Genomic DNA, 20,784 nt, shown 5'->3' on the forward strand with positions numbered 1-20,784 from the left:
CGAGCCATCACAACGCCGCCACCAAACCTGGCCGGTAGCTCACGCCGTCGCCTCCATCATGCCGTCGCGCCCGTTCGCCACCAACACACCGCTGCCCATCTTTGCCAGGACCACCTCGCCGGAGCTGCGCCGGGGAGAAGCCCCGCGGCCGCCGGCGCTGCCAGGGCTTTGCCCCGCAGTGGTCCACGGCGGCGGTGAGGGAGGGAGGCGAGGAAGGGGGCCGGCGGCGGGGATGTTGGGTTCCCCCCGTGTCGCCTCAGAGAGGGACGCGGGGGTCGGGCGGTAGGGGGAATTTTGATTTGAGACTCGGAAATACTACTTGCGGTGTGCTTAGTTCTCATCTGAAGTATATATTGCTAAATGCTAATCAGACATGTATTTTTTGACCAATATGGGTAATATAACTATATAAGTAAAATTGCCTGGTGGCTACAAGTTTATGGTTTGCTGAAGTTGCTTCAGTTTTTTTTGTCCTTGGCCCCCCCATTGATTCTTGTCAAGCTCCGCCACTGGCGTCTCGTGTCTGTACCGTGTTTGGAGAAAAATATCAGAAGAGACGATACAAAGTCGAGTGCATGGACGGCACAAAAGTGAGCTAGTGTATGGTCGCCGGAACGAATCCGATCCCGGTCCGATCCGTACGATAAAGCCTGTGATCAAAGCAGGAAAAGATCGTCAGTCCAACCTTTTTTAGCCCAGACAGACATCTAAACCACCCGACGACGACTCGCTCAAACCCAAACCCAAGGCCAGCTCAGCAAATCAGCGACTCGGCTCCCTCCCCCTTCCTCCTCTCCCCTCCCCCCTTCCGCCTCCGCGACTCCCCGCCCCCTTTCACACCGCCCTCATCGCCCTCCTCCGATCCAAGAGCGCAGGCGAGCGGCGCGGCGCGGCGCGGGGACGGGATGGCGGCGGCGCCGCCCGACGGGCAGGAGAAGGTGATCGCGGCGGCGCAGCAGATCGTCAAGTCGCTCGCCAACTCTAAGAACGCCGCGGACGACATGATCCGCATCCTCTCCGGCTTCGACAACCGCTTCTCCCTCATGTCCGACCTCTTCCCGGACGCCGGCGCCCCCGACGCCGCGGCCGGCTCCGAGCTGCCGGAGGGGGAAGAGGAGGAGGAGGGGGAGTACGGGCGGGAGCGGGGGCCGCCCGGCCCCGGCTTCGGCGGCGACGACGACGACCTGGAGGACGAGAGAGACGCGGCGGTGGAGGAAGCGCTGCGGCTGGTGGAGCAGTGGGACTCCCCCGCGGCCGGGGACCGGCTGGTGTTCGAGTCGCCCGAGGACGCCGAGGAGTACCTCGCCGCGGCCGCCTGCCTCATGGGCGAGGCCGGCCCGCGCGTCGAGGCCGCGCTGCAGGTCGCCATGGCGCGCCTCGAGGAGGAGTTCCGCCAGCTGCTCATCCGCGGGACCGCGTCGCTCGCCGCCGAGGACCTGCACGCGTCCCTCCTCCGCCGCCTCTCGCTCACGGTGCCCACCTTCCACTCCGCCTCCTCCGTCGACCTCGACTGCCCCTCCTTCGCCAGCCACGCCGACGAGGGCGACGAGTCCTCCGGCGCGGGCAGGTGGAGCTCCGCCTCCGATGGCGAGATCTCGCCCTACCTCATTTCCCCCGACACCGTCAGCACCCTCAAGGACATCGCGGACGTCATGCTGCGCGCTGGCTATGGGCCGGAGCTCTGCCAGGTCTACAGCGAGGTGCGCCGGGACACGCTCATGGAGTGCCTCGCCGTGCTTGGGGTCGACAAGATGAGCCTGGAAGAGGTGCAGCGCGTGGAGTGGGGCGTCCTCGATGGCAAGATGAAGAAGTGGATCCAGGCTCTCAGGGTCGTCGTCCAGGGCCTTCTCGCCGAGGAGCGCCGCATCTGTGGCCAGATCCTTGCGGCCGACGCAGATGCCGAGGAGGAGTGCTTTACTGAGGCGGCCAAGGGGTGTGTCCTGCAGCTGCTCAACTTCGGTGATGCCATTGCGATTGGCAAGAGATCGTCCGAGAAGCTGTTCCGCATTCTTGGTATGTACGAGGCGCTAGCTGAGTTGCTGCCAGAGCTCGAGGCCTTGTTCTCAGGGGATGCAAGGGATTTCATCAAGGAAGAGGCAGAGGGGATACTTGTCAGGCTAGGGGATGCGGTGCGTGGCACGGTCGCTGAGTTTGCCAATGCGATACGTGGGGAGACTTCTCGCAGATCACTGCCAGGGGGCGAGATCCACCCGCTTACGCGTTATGTCATGAATTATGTGCGACTGCTTGCAGATTACAGCCGCTGGCTGAATCATCTTCTTGATGGTTGCGAGACTGAGCTGGAAAATGGGGGTGACAATGCGGATATGACTCCACTGGGTCACTGTCTGCTCATACTGATCACACATCTATTGGACAAGATTGAGGATAAAGCGAAGCTGTATGATGATGAGGCACTGCAGAACATATTTTTGATGAACAATCTGTGGTATGTTGTGCAGAAGATCAAGGATTCAGAGCTAAAGAGTTTGCTTGGGGATAACTGGATCCGTAAGCGCCGTGGTCAGATAAGGAGGTACTCTACAGGGTACCTCCGATCCTCATGGACCAGGGTATTAGCTTGCCTGAGGGATGATGGGTTGCCACAGACAACAGGTTCATCGAGTGCACTCAAGGCTGCCCTGAAGGAAAGGTTCAAGAGCTTCAACTTGGCTTACGAGGAGTTATACAGGACACAGACAGCATGGAAGGTTGTGGATCCTCAGTTAAGAGAAGAGTTGAAGATTTCCATCTCAGAGAAGGTCCTTCCAGCATACCGTTCGTTTGTTGGAAGGTTCCGAGGGCAGCTGGAGGGGGGAAGGAATTTCGCAAAGTATATAAAGTACAACCCTGAGGATGTGGAGAACCAGGTCTCAGATTTCTTTGAAGGGAAAAAATTGAATGCTTGATCAAACTGTCTATGTTTGAAGGTGAGTGCTAAAGTGCTATAACTTTCAGATTGTGCTTCCATAGATTGTTCATATCGGTTTATAGAAGGCTGTGCAGTCAGGTTTTTCTTTTTAGCAGCTGCATAATTAGATTTGCAGGATCATAATGGTACCTTCTACCTTGCAATTCAATTGAGCATTTAGTATGACATATGCTAAAAATTAGTAAGTTTACCTAACTACTGAGATACTACATAGATTGCACCCCTATTTTATCCTGCGATTGTAAAAATACATCACAAATATACTCCCTCCGCACGGGTTTATTGGGCCCCCTCGTATTTAGGCTCAAACTTTCACTATAAATTTGACTAATAAAATATAAACTATATGTCCCAAAACACTATACCGTTGGAATCCTCTTTCAAATAAAATCAGCATAAAACCATTGTTAGTCTAGATGGTCAAAGTTTGACCAAATACGAGTGGCCCCAATAAACCCGGATAGAGGAAGTACATTGTTCCATTGATTTTGTAGTTTATCGAGCAATGTTCATGATAAATTCGTGAGTAACTTATCGTGTTTGTATCTAATAGAGTAACAAAATTTGATTTCTCATCTGATCATGGTTTGTTATTCTTCTCGGTGCAACTTTAAGTTGTAGGACTGTACTCTTTCCTACATTTCTTAATAATTGAAGAATAAGGCTCTTAGAGCATCTCCAACTGGACTGGGCTAATTTGGGACCCTATACATCCGCGAAAGCGTCCGGACAGTGTCCGCTGCCAGTGCACGCCAGCTAGGGGTGGGCATAGAAACTCAGGAACCGAATACCGAACCGAAATCGTAACCGAAAAGACTGAAATTGTGGTTTTTATCCCTAGTACAGATAAATTCGGTTTTCACTTCCACTAAGGAATTAGATAAGGTTGGTTCGGTGTTACATCGGTTAAGCCGATAGAAACCGACCTGTATGGCAGGGTGTTATATTCGAGTGGAATGGATCACGCTCCTAGCCTCCTAGTCCTAGGAACGTAGACACCCGTGACTCCCACATGGCCATTGACGCCAAGACATTTTTATCACTTTGCTGATGCTAAGTTTTTTTGTTTGAGCGGCTTCATGGACGCTAAGTAGGCCTGGCATCCAGCAGCCAGTTAGGATACTAGTCGGCCTGCAGCCAGGTTCCCTGGACGCCACGCCCGTGGGCCTGCATGCAAGCCCCAAGCCCAACATACGTATTTCTTCTATTGTTTGAACCATTTAGCTTTTAGCGTCAGATGACAACAGTAGTCCAATTGACTTAATCCCACCTCGTGTGGGTAAAAGAGAAGAGGCAAGATAGCTCAGCTATAATAAGGATGGTTGTGAGTGGCGAAGACACGTATATGTGACATTTTTTCGGTACAAACCGGAAACAGAACCGAACAGGTCGGTTAACCGAATTTTTGGTTTACTTTTATGTTACAAATTTCAGTTAGCATATTTCCTAACTGAATTTGCAAATAAACAGAACGGCCTTAACCGAATTTTTGGTTTAAACCGAATGCCCAGGACTAGGAGAGAGAGAGAGAGAGAGAGAGAGAGAGAGAGAGAGAGGGCTGGGGTGGGCCGGATCCGACGTGGCGGACTGCCTGGACACCCTCATAACCTCCCCAAATATGGGCTGGATTTGAGGGGTGCTGGTAGCCCAGGCGTATAGGGATGATTTGGGGGGGTCTCTGGTTGGGAAGGCCTTTTCACTGTCTCTCCTGTCAGGGAACTGTCTAGGCTGTCCGCCCAGCTGGGAGAAAGTGAGGGGTTGAAGATGCTTTTAACTACTGCATATTTGAAACAGTAATATGGATTGCGTGTAACGACATATTTCCCCTAGTGCAGTGAACTGGTTTTCAAATGGTATATTGTTCCTTGTTAGACGAGTTTTTGGCAAATCAATAAATTTGCAATGTTTATGAAGCAGGAAAATTCCCCAAAAAATCATGACCTGGGTTGCTTTGTCATGCTTTAGTCATGGATTTAGTGATTTACTTGAGCGTGATCAACAAACTTAATGACCTGGTCCTATATCTCTTCAGGGATGTTCATATCAACGTTGGTGGTAACAAATCCCTGGCAAAATTCATGCAGGCAGTGTGCTAGGAACCTGCCCTACCATCATGCTTGTGGGGTTCGAAGATGGAGAAATCAATTTTGACTGCTGCTGGAGCAGAAATATTGTGAATGCAAGGCACCCTGGCTGGAATACTTTGCGTGCCATCTTTGACTCTTTTTAAGGGGAGTGCTGACATTGGCGCTTCCACATGGGATTTAGGACACTGCGGTGAGCTGTGTAACTGTCATTATTACAGTTTACCCTTCTTTTGTTGATTATTGACTATTGTTGGATGGTCGGTGGTTGGCATCTTATGTACAATTTATACAGCGGTTATGTTCACTTTCCCCTTGTTGCAATTTCCGTTATCTGCTGATTAGTTGGTTGCTGGCAGGAAGTATAGTAATATGATGATGATAAAAGAAAAGTAAGTATAGTAGCTTATCGGATAACTAAAAAGACCACAACCTATGACTTTGAATCCAGTTTCGTGAATTCGTCAACCTCGTTATCATAAAGGCAGTTTAGCAGTTTCACTGTGCCCTGTGCTCTTCATCTTCTCAGTTCATAGAGTGGGTTTTGGATTTATGCAGTTTGCTTCCATCTATTGTCAATTGTGCTGCACTGCAAATTGATGGTTGTTTTGCTCCTTATCCTATACGCTATTGCCTGGTTTGATATGTCTGGGGTCTTTTATCTGCGCCTTTTTCTATTATTGTCTTGTCGGGCAGCTCATCATAACCTGGGAGATAACATGCAGAAATGCATGTTGTCAAAGTATTGGGTGCCTATTCACAATTTCATATCTTGGTTTAGAGTTACATTCCACAGACCTTTACATCCTTGTCTACTCTGCCCCGCTGTGAATTTACATCACTGTATGTCTGTATGTATTAAGAAGAGAGCGCGTGTGTAGTTTCAGACTTGAGCAGATCCTGCGCAAGCAAATGTGTAATTCATACAGCTCTAAGATTATCTCACATAAATGTCTAAATTCCGGTCGTTGACACGAACAGAGCCACATTGTTCTTCATTATGATGAGCTAGGTAGCTAGCTATGCCGAACTGACAAAACTGAAACAAATGAAACTAGGTTCTAGCTTTAACGAAGCACTAGGGAGAGCGAAAAATGGAAGAGGAAGAAAAAACACACCGAGAATCACTACCTACTGCACACAAAGGAGGGGTAAACCGAGAGGAAATGGCAGAAAGATTATATCCTGATCTTGCCTAGGAGGCCGGAAGCCGGGAAGAGAACAGAAGGATTTCCTTCAGACCCTGCTGTTCTGCGGCATGGGGATGACGCCGTTGAAGAAGTCCCCGAAGTATCCCGGCGGCTCGTAGACGAGCTTGGCGATGATGTCCCTGAGCGTGATGAGGCCGTCCAGGTTGCCCTCCCCGTCCACCACGTAGATCCTCTGCCTCTTCTCCGCGTCCAGCTTCAGGATGATCTCCTTCATGTTGTCCTCCCTGGTGCACGTGATGATGCTCATCTGCTTCTCCCCCGAGCTCTGCCGCGCGCTCGCGATGAACTCCCTCGCCGTCAGCGTCCTGCGTGCATGCATGCGTTCACCGTCTGTTGGCGATTCATGTCCGGAACAAGCTATGCAGCGAGTGAAATTTGTACCTGTAGTGTCCGGCGGACTCGGAGGCCGTGAGGAGGTGCTTGACGTCCTTGATCATGATGCTGCCCACGGGCTTGCCGGCGCCGTCCACCACGGGGATGCCGCCGACGCCGCGCCGCCTCATCTGCCGGAACGCCTTGAGCGCCGGCTCGTCCTCGCAGACCTTGACCAGCCGGCTCGTCTTCATGAGGGGGAGGCCCAGCTCGGCCAGCGTCTTGGTGCCCCAGTCCTCGAACCAGCTCAGCCCCACGCACTCGGCCAGCATGTGCACCACCGCCGCCTGCGTCACCATGTTGCTGATGGTGCCCTCGCCGATGTCCACCACGGGGAGGCTCTTCATCCGGTACTTGGACAGCAGCAGCAGCATGGTGAGGAACGTGTCCGAGCTCTGCAGCGCCAGGAACGGCGCCCACCGGAACGACCCGGAGATGTCCTTCACCTTGGTCTTCCGGAACAGCTCCGACGACGGCAGCGACCCGAACGCCTCCGCCACCGCGCCCTCCGCCTCCGTGGCCGCCTTCAGCTCCCTCGCGCCGCCGCCACCGCCGCCGCTGCCCCCGTCGAGGGTCACCGTGCCGAGCTTGGCGGCCAGCTCGTCGGCGCCCAGCGCGGCGGCCGACGCCGAGGCCTCCGACCGGTGCAGCAGCCAGACGGCGATCCCGGCGAACTCCACGATGCCGATGTAGCGGTCGATCCAGCTCGCGTCCTCGGGCGCCTCCACGTTGCGCACGGGCGCGCCGTTGATCCGGTTCCGGGAGAGGATGTCGACGGCCTCGGCCAGCGTGGCGTCGGAGGGGATGTCCACCAGCTGCGCCCCGAAGGTCTGCGGGAAGGAGGAGACGGCGATGGCGTCGAAGCAGCTGTTGAGCTTGTCGCTCCGGCTCAGCTGCGGCTGGTCCAGGCTGTCCCAGATGTCCTCCACCCGCATCCCGATCTCCGCCTCCGGGCTCCACCGCGCGCTCAGCGGCGTCTCCGCCACCGCCGACGCTGCATCCTCCTCCTCCCGCTGCTCCGGCTTCGTCCGGATCTCCCGCCTCGCCTGCATGGCTCCCCTGTCTCCTCTCCTCTGTCGGAAGCCTCTGCTCCGCTGCCTTGCACACTGCCACTACTCTGCTCTTCTTGGCGACCACCCGTGACCTTGCGTTGCTTGGTCGCTTCCTCGGCCCGACAATGGTGGCGCGAGCGAGCTGCCCGAAGGTTTCGCGCCAGAACCACAGGGGACGCTGACAAGTGGTTCGCCGCCCGGCAGCTGAGCTCTCAGACATGCACCAAAATTCCAGCAAAAAAAAAAACGGAGTTCCCCTCTGGACGACAACGGGCCGAAATTTCTAAGCGGGCTTTGGAACGGGCCTAGTTTGCGAACTGCCGAGCTGGGCCGGGCCGCGTGATGTGCTTTTCTATCTCCTCCCGCAAGTCATGCCGGGGACCCACCGTGGACGCGCTATCTCGCTGGCAGGTGGGGACGAAGCTCGAAGGGCCCGCCTGGCAGCGTCCTACTAAAGCGGTTCGATCCCCTCCGCCCCCTCCTTTTCTCTACAACAACAACTACTAGTTCCCCACCCCCGCCTCCGTCGGCACCTCCCCCAAATCGAAGCGAGTCTCAGGCCTAAAACCCTAGGTAAGCCCCCGGCACAGCCCCGCCTCGCCGCCGCACCGGATCTCGCCGCCGTCGCCGTCGCCGACGCCGACGCCATGGACATGGCAGCGATGAACGACCCGGAGAGGCTCTTCTTCTTCGACCTCGCCTGCAAGACCGCCAAGTCCACCTACGACGAGAACCCACTCGACGCCGACGTAGCGCCTCCCCCCGACCTCCTCCTGCTCCGCTCCGGCGGTTTGTTCCGAGGGGAACGCGGCTGCGGCGACCCCGTCTGATTTGGTTTGATCTGATCTGACGTTTGTTTTGTGCTTCGCAGAACCTGACGCGATGGGGCGGCGCGCTGCTGGAGCTGTCGCAGATGCATAACGGCCCCGAGAGCCTCAAGTGCCTCGAAGGTACGCTGCGCTTGATTGTGTCTATTCTTCGGTGAATTTGGATTGCTTCCGTGTGGAGATTCGTTGGCTTCGATTGCTTCCCACTAGAGAAGTTCCAACTTGGAGTAGATCCTACCTAACAATTGGGCCTTGGCTTTTAGTTTGCTTTGCTAGCATTGTTATAAATGTTATATTGTGTTTAACGTAGTTGTGATTTTATTCCCACTAGTTTTTATTTATATCATGTGCCAGTTAGTTGTATCGAAGGTATACTTGAGAAATAAGTTACTCTGATTTGTTGGGAAATAGGAGATCATTATGGATGGTGGTGTGCTGAACACTGCAGTGTTGGGTTGGTACAATATTCTCAACCACAGAACAGACATTAATACAGTTGGTAGTGCTAGTGAACAACTGAACATATGTGCATTAGGCGTTTGGGGTGTGTTAGCAGCTTGTTTTACCTTTAATGGTTAGATGAGTGCTTGTAGCATGCTTGATTTGTGTGTGGTTTTGTTCCCAGCATGTACAGAACCTGTAGTTGCATTTGTTGTATGATGGAATTTATGCTGCCAAGCACAATGACCTTCCAAAATAATCTGGCAGAGATTGATTGTAGAACTTCAGAGTGGTTGTTTTCATGTACTACTTGCTTGCTTTATTTTGTTATATCATATAGTGCGGTGTTCTGAATTCATCCTGAAAGTAGGATTACATGCATGCCTGTTTAGTTGGAGTGATAATATGCACTTATCTTTCAGAGTTTGCATATAATCACAAAGCTTGTGCGTGAGTGAGCGTTTTATGGTCACCAGTTTCTATTTATACCAAGAAGTTAGGTATACTTGAGAAATAGGTTACTCTGATTTGTGTTGTGGAAGGGGAGCCTTGACGCAGTGATAAAGCTGTTGCCTTGTGACCATGAGGTCACGGGTTCGAGTCCTGGAAACAGCCTCTTGCAGAAATGTAGGGAAAGGCTGCGTACTATAGGCCCAAAGTGGCCCTTGCCCGGATCCTGCGCAAGTGGGAGCTACATGCACCGGGCTGCCCTTTTATGGTGTGCTGAACACTGCAGTATTGGGTTTGTTGGTACGATGTTACCAACCACAGAACAGACACTGAGACAGTAGTGCTAGTGAACATATGCGCATTAGGTGTTTGGAATGTGTTAATAGCTTGTTTGACCTTCTTTAAGATGATTGCTTGTAGCATGCTTAATTGTCTGCAGTTTTGTTCCCAGCATGTATGGAACCTGCAGTTGCATTTGTTGCATGATGGAATGTGTGATGTTCTTTCTAACATATATATGGAGCCTGTAGTTGCATTCGTTATGTTCGTTGATCAGATTGATGGTGATGGTGGTGTTTGTATATTTAGAATAACAGGCAGATTTATGGGGTCTTATCAAGTTATTTATGGGTGTGAGCAGCTTGACTGTTGTACTGTTTCTTTTTGCAGTTGTATTTCCTGTGTAGTAAAAAAAAGGGCGCCTAGACCTGCAATGAAATGTGCCTAGGTGCTAGGCGATAGCAGAACGCCTAGCTCTTAATCATGCTAAGCATGTCATTAGGCGAGATAGGCACTAGGCAGTGGCAAAGTCCACTATTAGTGCCTAGCGTTTTCTCCTTGGTGTTCAACGAAGCAGCACTTTGATTTATGAACACTTTTTGAGGTGGTTTGCTGGTGGACCTATGCATTAGATTCATTTCAAGAATTAACCACATGTCTGATATTAGAGTGGTTACTGAATTCGATTTATACTGCATTGCAAAACCAGGCTGAGACTATGCTGCCAAACCCAATGACCTTTCAATAATCTGGTAGAGATTAATTATATAACTTCAGTATGATTGTTTTCATGTACTATTTGCTTGCTTTATTTTATTATCATAGCGCTGTGTTCTAAATTCATCCTTAAAGTAGGATCACGTATTCACGTGCATGCTTATTTAGTCGGAGTGATAATAGGTACTACTCACACTAGTGTAGTGTCAAAAACGCTCTTATATTATGGGACGGAGGGAGTAATACTTTGGAGTTAGCATACAATTATATAGCTTGTGCGTGAGTGAGTGTTTTGTGTACATTAACTAAATTAACTGTACTCCTTTTGTGTATTAAGTTTATGATTGGGGTCAAAAGTGGGGTATCTGGCTGATCTGGTTTTATTTCTTATAGATGCGGAGTCTAAGCTGGATGAAGCACTGAGAATTGATCCCAACAAGGCTGATGCACTCTGGTGCTTGGGGAATGCCTTGACCTCTCGTGGATTCTTCACTTCGGAAACCGTCCAGGCTAATGAATGCTTTGAAAAAGCAACTGGTTGTTTCCAGAGGGCTGTTGATGTGGTATGTTTTGTCTGCTTCAGTTGTTTGCATGTTCCATGCTGGAGACTGATCCCTGGGCCTGAGATCATATGCTTTAAGTGCAATATACACTCAGCTCCATAAACCAGCCTCTGGAACTGTTTCTTTTAATAAGTTTCTAAGCATATTTAGCTGGAGATTGAGATACGTGCATGTTTCTTGTAGGAACCAGCAAATGAGTTGTACAGGAAGTCATTGGATTTGTCATCAAAGGTACGCTTTGTTCTACCGGCATGTTTGGCTATATCTTTGCTCAGTTATTATGATACCATTATACCATGTCATTCAACTATTCGAGTTGTTTTGGTGCAAGTTTTTGAATCTTCTCCAGGTTCCTTGTTTTATTCGATGCTGTCAACATAATTTAAAAGCTGACAGCACCCCATGCCTATGATAGAGAACTTCTAATAGGTCTTACTCAGATTGGCTCACTAGCAATGCAAGAACTTCTAAGTTATAGGGGAAATTTGAATCCCCGAACTACCCTGTATCTGTAGTATCTTTGTATCTAAATTTACTCTGAACCTTTTATTGGTAGCATATTTGAGTATGCCTGCATATCACTTTGTATTGCCTTTCTGTATAACATTTGTGTGCAATCACCCTCAGGCACCTGAACTGCATATGGAGATCCATAGGCAAATCGCATCTCAAGCCTCACAAGGAGCACCCTCGTCCTCAAATGCAAGGGTATTTTGTTTAACATTGCTCGGCTTACCACTTCTTTGCTTATTACATTTTCTGCCCTTGACATTTGTAAGGAGTCCCTATTTCTTTTTACTGTACATATTTTTGGTTCTGCTCATCTCATTTCCTGTCAGAGTACCCAGAAATCTGCTTTTGAATTGCTCGTACATGTGGATCCTTAAGACATCCTTCTCTCATTGTACTAGTCAATCCAGTAGTGTTAACAAGAGTGAAGATAAATTGTTTCAGTAAGCAGGGCAGTGGATGGCTAAATATATCAGTTATTTTAATCCTTCACACATTTGTCTTATACCCATCCTATTGCTGTCTCTTCTTTTAGTAAAGAGGCAGTGTTAAAACAAATTGTTTCAGTAAACAGGCAGTGGATGACTCAATATTTTTTGATGTAATATTTGTATTTCCCCCTAGCATTTCTAACAAAATATATAGCCCTGTTTTTTTCTTCCATTAATGTGGTACATGCTATGTATGTCTATTCGGCCAGCCATATGACCTCTTGAGTATATTTCCCCCACATACCTCTGGCCTTGATTTTTGACATTATGTCCACATGCCGCATACTCTACTCTGTTCCTCGCTGTACCTAATACGAGAATATATTGTGGTTTGCAGCAATCAAGGAAAAAGAAGAAGGACAATGACTTCTGGTATGATCTGGCTGGATGGGGGATTCTTCTCGTTGGCATCGGTGTTTGGATAGGAGTGGCCAACAGTCAAGCCAAGGAGGCACAGCCACCTCACATGTCACAGCCTAACATGTGATTCAAGACGAGACTTGGAAAAAAGGAAACCTGCAAATGGCATGCCTATGTTAGGACTTAGCAAAAGTTATGGAGAGGAAATGGTGTTTCCATGTTGCGGTTTTTTGTGGAATTTTTCGACATGCGGCGGTCTTGACGAGGTTTGTCTTGTCAAAGGACTTGGGCGCTGGCTTCTTACGTGCTTCTCTTATTATTAGCAGGAACCATTACTGTGTTTTTGTATGCTCTTTTCACATGTCTACATAATATTGGGTACTTTGGATGTGCCTTTGTGCGGCATATACTGCTTTCCGTGAGCATTCTTTTTGTTTGCCAATAATTGTAAACGACGTTTGGCGTGCTCATCTCACACTCTTGAATCTGCTTTGCCTTTTTGTTGTTGCTGCATTTTTCAACATTAAAATCCGTGCCATCATGTTATCTGTTTGTTTCGTAGTTGGTTTGAGCCCGACGGGGCAGAGAGGCAACCCTGACATCTCACGTGCGCACGGAACGCATGGCTTGTTACGTAGACGTGAGCCGCGCAACCAGATCACTGCCAGCGGGGGCGCGTTCTTGTAACGTGTAGCGACGGGCTGCCCCTGCACCATCACCACCTGTAGTGACCGAACTGTTGGTGTCCGGGTCTCCGGCCGGGGGGCTGCATGCCTCCCCGGCCGGGGGTTACCGTGTCCGTCCGTCCGGCCGTGTGGGGGCTCTTGAGAGATTTGGGCTTGAATTGATTGCTGCATGTTACTAGCAAGTAATGATCTCCATGTACTGCCTGTACCCCGTTCCTGGCAAATCAAGAAAAGCACTCTCGCCCCTACCCATCATGGGCACTGCTATGGAGATCATGGTTCCTTTTTCTCGAGCCAGCCCAATCAGGAGGGTTGACAGCGGTACTAGTAACTGCAGGTATCTATCTCCTCTCCCGTCGTTCTTTTTCTCCAGCCAGCCCAATCAGGAGGGTTGACAGCGGTACTAGTAACTTCAGGTACCTGTCTCCTCTCCCATTGCCACTTTTCCTTAACTTAAGCGCGATTTGAGCCTACATGCAAAAGTTTTTTGGATCGGACCCTTTTTCTACCCCATTTTATTTGGCGGTAGGGTAGCACATAGGACTTACTTACACCGTCACACCCGTTCGGTGTGAAAAAGACCCTACTGCCATAGTCTTTGGTGATAGTGACATGCATGTAATTATAATAAGGGCACACATGCAATAAAAGATTCATTTTTGCGGAAAAGACCCTATCGCCATAGCCTCTGGCGGTAGGGTAACACATCGTACTGCCACAGACTATGCTGGTAGGGTCTTTTTTGCAAAAAAATGGAGATGACGGAGCAGGTAAGTCCTACCGCCAAAGGCCTTGGCAGTACGTTGAGTTACCCTACCGCCAAAGGCAATGGCGGTAGAAAAAGGGTCAGATCCGAAAAACTTCTGCATATAGGGTCAGATTGTGCTAAACTAACAAAAAGGGTCAAAACAGTGAATTTGGCCACGACAGGATGCACAACCGCAAACTGACTCAGTGCAAAATAAAGATCAAAGCTAAAGGAGAGGCGATAAATGGAGCTTTTCGTCGGAGTGATGCTGTGTGACTCGCATGGCGACACACTTGCGTCTTCGTCACGGTGCAGATGCCAGAGTTTCCCCTTCCCGAAAAAAATATGATGAAATGAAAATCTCTTTCTCGATCTTCAAAGACTTGATATCTAGCGCCGTCGGCGCGAGTGCACAATTTTTTCTTGAAGGCCTTGCTTTAGAAGATTGGGTCTAAGTGGGTTATCGATCTTTGTAAATGGTTCTGCCATTGTCGACTGCTATGTACTCTGGTTGAGTAATTTTATGTCATGGATTTGCTGGAGATCTTCCATAATAAATCCGTGGAAATTTATGTCGTAGGATGCAGGTTTTAACCTTTTCTTAAGAAAAAATTGTGCATCGATCCCAGACGTCCAAACCGCGCTAGATCGAAGGGCCAAAGAGGACCCATTGCATATTTAGGAATTAGACGGTTAACTAAGCTAAGATGGTAGCAGGCCTCTCCTAGCTAGGGCATGGTAGGACCTTACTCAAGCCATGGTTATGATGTTTCCTTGGATAATGGACATCCTAGGACATAAGTTGATCCTCTTTGTCGTTCCATGACATATGGGCTTGAATTGATTGTTACATGTTACTACAAGTATCTAATGATCCTGGTGTACCCCATTCTTGGAAATCAAGAAAAGCCCTTCCCTCTCTATCCGCTCGCCCGTCCATCATGGTCACTACTTTGGAGATCATGATTCCTTTTTCTCAAGCCTACCCAATCACGAGGGTTGACAATGGTGGTAGTAACTGTAGGTACCTTGTCTCCTCTCCTAGGATGGGATGCACAACCGCAACCTGACTCAAGCAAAGAAAGGTAAAAGCTAAAGGAGAGGAGATAAATGGAGCTTTTCGATCTTTTCGTCAGAGTCATGCCATGCACTTGCGTCATCCTCAGGGAGAAGACATTTCATTTGTTTCTGTGCCGTTGTACTAGCTTTGAGCAGTCAGTTAGACTGGGCATAGGGAAATAAAATGGCTATGCGCATCACTTGATGTAAAGGCCGGGGCTTTCCCTTTTTCGAGAAAAATAAAATGAAAATCGATGTCCCGATCTGCAGAGACTGGATACCTAGCGACGTCGGTGTGAGCGCACACTTTTTCCTTGAAGGCGTTGCCTTAGAAGATTGGGACTTAGTGGTAGGTGTTATCAACCGCATCTTTATAAATGGTTCCGCCATTACTGACTACCATGTACTCTGATTGTAGGTTTATGTCATGGATTTGCTAGAGATATTCCGTAATAAATTTGTGGAAATTTATATCCTAGGATGAGGTTTTACCCTTTCTTTAAAAAGCTTGTGCATCGATTCAAGCCGCCCAAACCGCACTAGATCAAATGACCAAAGATGACCAATTACATATATGAGCGTAAGGCAGTTAACTAAGCTAAGCAGATGGTAGCAGGCCTCTTCTAGCTAGGATTTAACTCATGGCATGATCCACCGATAGGATGTTTCCTTCGAGAATAGGCATCCATATAATAGGGTGTGCTCCCCTAGGACCCAGCTCATGTCACTCATGGTGGTGCATGTAGGAAGGCCGGACAAAATTGGCTTAAAAGATGGGAGAGGTGTAGCAGCTGTTGAGGGTTCTGCCAGTGCCGAATTCTTCTAATGTGTAGCTATGGGCTGGCTTCGCAGCATCATGCATCAGTTATCACCACGATGTTGGCGCAGTAGGGCGCGACGCGTGCGGTCTCCTACCGAGGAGCTCGTAAATTGTTGGGAATATGCCCTAGAGGCAATAATGAAATATTATTATGTTATTTTCATGTTCATAACTAAGTTTATATTTCTGTGCTATAATTGCAATGGTTCTTGAATGTGAGATTTAGAGGAAAACTCAGCCGCATGTGTGTAAACATAAACATAAAATTGATCACTAGTCTCGCCTCTAAGACTAGCTCGTATATTGCAAATGATCCTGTTGTTGCGACCATGGGCATTGTTAAACTAACAAGGGTGCCAGTAATAATGAAAGCGCATTGTTGGTGGAACAATGGTTTTGAAATTTATGATATAGTGCGAGATTCCATCGTAACTAAATCATCGATATTACCATATTATGACTTACGACTTACTTACATCCTTAGATCATGAGAATAAGGTAGGACTTCGTACCCGATGGTCACGTTGGGGTTGCCAAACGTTTTTCGTAAGGGTTTTTTACATCCGTGCCCCTGGTTCCTTATCTCTACTCATTCATCCCCGCGCTCTTAACTTTTGCTCAATTTTCCCCACTCCCTTGCCAGAAACCCTCATAACTGGGCACAACAGACGTTGCCGTCGGGTCAAAGGCTTGACCGTTAACTCTGACTAGTGGGGCCACGCTGGACTGTGTCGTCCGTTCGACCTGACAAGTGGGGCCGCGTTGGGTGGTGTCGATGTTTGATCATTGGGCCGTGGTTTCGTTGGGCCGTCCCTTACATTAAACATCTGCGCGCGCTGCCATGACAGAAGCCTGCTATGCATGCACCCAACAAAGCCTGCCTGCATGCGTCGATCGAGCCTGCATGCGCCGATGCCACAATCCCACGACGCGCCGACCGAGCCTGCATGCGCCGATGCGTCCGGCACGATGCACTGACCGAGCAGCTTTCTTGCACGCCAGCCGCCACGGATGTAGCGACGGTCACTGCCGTTGGTTCCTCTCTTCTAGCTAGGTGGCTACATATTTGTGGCTTGTGTAAAAAAAGAGCCACTCCCTTGCTTAGTTGTACTCATTCATCCCTACTAACAAAGCTTGCTTGCATGCACTAGGTTGTTACTAACAAGGGAACCCTACTAACAAGCCGAGCTCTCTAAGAAAATAATCAACAAATATGTAGTCCCAATATAGGGCCAGCAAGCCCATAGCACGATCACATATCTCAAACTAGGAAGAACTTAATAATAGAATAGATAGAAAACTTAATAATATAAATTAAGAAAAGGGCCAACAAGCCCGTAGCAACTCCAACATAATTCAATTACAACTTAACATAACATAGACTAAAAAAAGATAGAGGGTTTAGAACCCTAGCCGCCGCCTTCTCCACCTCGCTCCTCCTCTAGGCACCCTTTTCACTGCTCCTCTGGGGCGTTGTCGATGGGGTACGGAAGAGTGTGCATGCGCGTCACGGTGGGGAAGATGTTGTTGTACTCTGTGAACCTGTTGTGGGTGGTGAAAGCGATGAACTCGGAGCCACACCAAAACACCCGGCCGAGGAGGTAGAAGGCGTCGAACGTGTTGGTGAAGTGGGAAAGGAGAGCAACCACCACTACAAAAAAATACACTTCCGTGATGATACGTGTTTGTCACAGTAGGTCGCATTTTCTGTCATGCATGTACATCCATGACGATTTTATGACAGAATCAAGATAGTCATACCTGTGCTGTCGTAGAAGTGTCCCATGACATTACCAAAATTATCATCACGGAAGTGTCCACTTCCATGACGATAAATCACGCGTCACAGAAGTGCTTTCGTCAAGGGTGACCGACACGTGGCATCCACTGTAACGGAACGCAGTTAAGCTATCGGGTCGGGTTTTGGATCCGATAACCCGTTAGCAGCCCCGACCAATGGGGATTTTCCACGTGTAAAATCATCATTGGCTGGACGAAACACGTGTCGGCTCATCGCTGGGACAAATGTCATCCACTCATTGGACAGAAGGCGCCTATGATACGTCGACACGTGGCATGACCCAACAAAGGCCCATTCCTGTGAAAAGGCCAGCCCGTTTGACTTGGTCAAAAGGTGGCGGGCCGGCCCATGGAGCCTGTTAACGGCCTGTTCGCATATAGCCCATTTACAGCCCGCTAACCCAAGGCCCGTTACGCCCTATCCGAATTAGGCCCAGTAGCGTCATCTGTGCCATCCAATATGATTCCAGCCCGTTTTCACTTCTGGCCCATGTATGGCCCATGACGTCTTTCGGCCCATATGAGGCCCTATGTTACTCTTGGCCTATTAACGGCCCGTGGTGAAACTGGTCCATAATGAATAGTGTATCACTTTACACCCATTAACGGCCCGTGGTGAAGCTGGCCCATAATGAACAGTGTATCACTTTACACCCATTAACGGCCCGTGGTGAAACTGGCCCGTAAAGAACAGTATATCACTTTATACCCATTAACGGCCCGTTATTTCGTTGGGCCGTTTCTAGCCCATGTTATCTTTCGGCCTTCTCAGAGCCCATTTATTCTTGGGCTCATTTCTAGCATTCGTTTACTTACGGCCCGTTACTGTCATTTTCTGCTTGTGGGCCAAATTCAGCCTGTGGTTACAGTCGACCCGTTTGTGGTCCGTTAATACGTTGGGCCATTTTCATAGCGTCATCAAATACGGCCTATTAACGATGGCCCATTATGGTCGGCCCATGAATGAATGATTCCAACTCTAGCCCGTTTATGGTCATAATGCGGTCTGTTTGGCCCATGTTTGGCCAATCGATCATACGACCCGTATAAGGCCCATTGATGATACGACCCGTAGAAGGCCCATTGTTTCTACGGCCCGTAGAAGGCCCATTGTTTCTACGGCCCGTAGAAGGCCCACTGTTTCTACGGCCCGTAGGAGGCCCAGTGTCACTATAGTAAATATTAGCCCATGGTTATTGTGGCCTAGTTTTAAAAAATAGGTTATTGCAGCCACTAGCAAACCGCGGAAAAAGAACTGCACTGACTACAAGCAAACAAATAAACAAGACAACAAGGAAATAAATAAGCAAGCAACTTACGCTAGGCTATCACGGCTATTACACATATTACATCCACTGGGTATCAAAGTTCGCCACCAGTGCAAATATAGGGAACACAACAACATATAAACGCCGCAGCAAAACAAGTCCAGAACCGAAACCACTTCAGAAGAGCTCAAGAAACAATATCCTGGGTACCCATAATGCTGGCAAGATGCTTAGCAAGCTTATTAACTTTCTCTTGTTTGGCGCTTAAGTCCTCCAACACTTGCTGTTGCACCAGAAAGTATGCATCTGAATTCTGCAGGGACTTCCTCAGTCCTTCGGCTTCCTATCGCATATCATCTGATCAATGTCTTTCAACTTGAAGTTGAGACTCAAGAAGCCGAACTGATTCAGGCAACGAGTTTGAAGAGCTAGTGCCAGCAGTGGTAGCCAGTAACTCGAACACTACATCAAGATAGGACTTTGGGGTTGTCTCAGTGTCTTCAATATAGTTTTTATCAGCTTTCTTGGAGACCAACAACGATGTCTCACTATCTTGAACCTTATCTGCATTACCTCCTTTACCATTGCATAACGGGGTACTCTTCTCCAGTATTTTATCCGTGTTCTAAAAGAGAAACAAACAAACACATCTCAGGTTTACAATGTAGTATATGAAACTCATTTTGCTAAACTAGTTCAGTAGTAAGGTGGATAGGATAACAGGATGAAACAAACATATATCTATGTAGTATGGTCACTATATGGTCTATATCATTCTAGTTTATGTTGCCAAATCAAGATAGATACAGTTCGGACCATATCTATTTAAGACAAAGCAGCATAGACAGAATGTAAGTGTGGGAAACTACACATCAATAACAACACTTGTAATGTACATGGCATGAGAACATAACTATTTATTCAATTGAAACTGAAATCAACATAGAGCAAGTTACAACAGCAAACAACCAAACACGTTGAAGAAACAGGTTTAAAACATACCTGTTGCACCATTGGAGTTTCAATTGCATCCTTCAAATTTGAAATTAGTTGGTATCAGTAAATACAGTGATGCAAGAGCAAAGTAGTATGAACCATAGCTACAGAACCTGACCTGAGGACAATTCTTCTTCTGCTTTAAGCGTTGACTTCGGGTTCGGAGTGGTGGTCCTCGTGATTTGGGCACTGCAGTTGCCTTACTAACTGCTCGTGTTTGGGTGCTCTGTGGTGGAGACGGTGCTGTGTCAACGGGAACTGGGTGTCTATCTGCTGGGGTTGGGGTTAGAAGGGGTGTAGCTGATTCTCTGTCCAATTGGGTAAGGGTACAATCTGCATGAGTGTGGGTTATGTGTGGTGGGGCTGGTTCTTGGGCAAGTACAACCGTGGTTCTATTTGCATCGACAGGTAGCACGATCTTTTCTGAAGACTGTGTTTTTACTCCCACAGATACTGCCATCACTCCCTCCAATTGAAATGGCTGATAAACAAGAGAAGTAATTGAATGTACAGACATTGTAAGATAGACAGGTGCAATGGATAGTAGGGAAGAAAACATGGCATGAAATAATTCACATTTATGTTGTCTAAGCAAACAGAATAGTAGGACATAATTTCACATATATGATGGCTAATTAAATAGGATAGCATGACACAATTTCACATGTATGATGGCTAACTAAACAGGATAGAATGACATACTTCAAAATATGATGACTATGTAAACAGGATGACATGATATAACTATACGATGTGTCTATTAAAGTGGTTGGCATGCCATAAATCACAAACATGCCGTCGATGGAAACATGATGGCATGATATAATTCACGGATAAGATGACATAATTTAAAATATGATGACTATGTAAATAGGATGAGATGATATAACTATATTATGTCTTTAGAAAATGGGTTGGCATGCCATAATTCAGATACATGCTGTCTATGTAAACATCATGGCATGATATAATTCAAATATATGTTTTATATACTAAGGAAGTGAACAGAGGGCAATCGCATATATGATGTGTCAACTAAGGAGATGGCATTCAATATTGTGTATATGATGTAAAAACTAAGCATTGCAATACAACATATGCATTACATGAGTAATATA

The 20,784-nt window shown here is 48.2% G+C and overlaps 3 protein-coding genes across 4 annotated transcripts; 2 read left to right on the forward strand and 1 right to left on the reverse strand.

Moving 5' to 3' along the window:
• Positions 1–723: 723 nt before the first annotated feature.
• On the forward strand, positions 724–5,323 carry LOC123072029 (exocyst complex component EXO70B1). 2 transcript variants are annotated; one of them, XM_044495590.1, is made up of 2 exons: positions 724–2,930; positions 5,017–5,323. In XM_044495590.1, the coding sequence occupies exon 1, from the start codon at positions 906–908 to the stop codon at positions 2,907–2,909; it is 2,004 nt and encodes a 667-aa protein (XP_044351525.1). In that variant the 5' UTR covers positions 724–905; the 3' UTR covers positions 2,910–2,930; positions 5,017–5,323. The 2 variants fall into 2 exon arrangements, with proteins under 2 accessions (XP_044351525.1, XP_044351524.1); XM_044495589.1 differs by having other exon boundaries at positions 726–2,930; positions 4,965–5,323.
• A 646-nt stretch (positions 5,324–5,969) lies between these two features.
• Positions 5,970–7,728, reverse strand: LOC123072030 (SNF1-related protein kinase regulatory subunit gamma-1). The gene is made up of 2 exons (XM_044495591.1): positions 6,609–7,728; positions 5,970–6,532 (listed from the first exon to the last, which is right to left on the reverse strand). The coding sequence occupies exons 1-2, from the start codon at positions 7,649–7,651 to the stop codon at positions 6,253–6,255; spliced, it is 1,323 nt and encodes a 440-aa protein (XP_044351526.1). The 5' UTR covers positions 7,652–7,728; the 3' UTR covers positions 5,970–6,252.
• Positions 7,729–8,131: 403 nt separating this feature from the next.
• LOC123072031 (probable mitochondrial import receptor subunit TOM20) lies at positions 8,132–12,789 on the forward strand. The gene is made up of 6 exons (XM_044495592.1): positions 8,132–8,400; positions 8,523–8,601; positions 10,759–10,928; positions 11,112–11,159; positions 11,556–11,636; positions 12,267–12,789. Exons 1-6 carry the CDS (start codon positions 8,299–8,301, stop codon positions 12,414–12,416), a joined length of 630 nt encoding a protein of 209 aa, XP_044351527.1. The 5' UTR covers positions 8,132–8,298; the 3' UTR covers positions 12,417–12,789.
• The last annotated feature ends 7,995 nt before the right edge of the window (positions 12,790–20,784 follow it).

The sequence above is a fragment of the Triticum aestivum genome, chromosome 3B (assembly GCF_018294505.1).
Source record: "Triticum aestivum cultivar Chinese Spring chromosome 3B, IWGSC CS RefSeq v2.1, whole genome shotgun sequence".
NCBI lineage: Eukaryota > Viridiplantae > Streptophyta > Magnoliopsida > Poales > Poaceae > Triticum > Triticum aestivum.

What these genes read in the sequence shown, in the direction of transcription:
- LOC123072029 (XM_044495590.1), top strand. Translation starts at nt 906, where the DNA reads ATGGCGGCGGCGCCGCCCGACGGGCAGGAGAAGGTGATCGCGGCGGCG.
- LOC123072030 (XM_044495591.1), bottom strand. Translation starts at nt 7,651, where the DNA reads ATGCAGGCGAGGCGGGAGATCCGGACGAAGCCGGAGCAGCGGGAGGAG. An exon ending in GAGTCCGCCGGACACTACAG is followed by an intron (nt 6,533 to 6,608) that starts GTACAAATTTCA and finishes GCATGCACGCAG; the next exon opens with GACGCTGACGGCGAGGGAGT.
- LOC123072031 (XM_044495592.1), top strand. Translation starts at nt 8,299, where the DNA reads ATGGACATGGCAGCGATGAACGACCCGGAGAGGCTCTTCTTCTTCGAC. An exon ending in GAGCCTCAAGTGCCTCGAAG is followed by an intron (nt 8,602 to 10,758) that starts GTACGCTGCGCT and finishes TATTTCTTATAG; the next exon opens with ATGCGGAGTCTAAGCTGGAT. An exon ending in CATTGGATTTGTCATCAAAG is followed by an intron (nt 11,160 to 11,555) that starts GTACGCTTTGTT and finishes AATCACCCTCAG; the next exon opens with GCACCTGAACTGCATATGGA.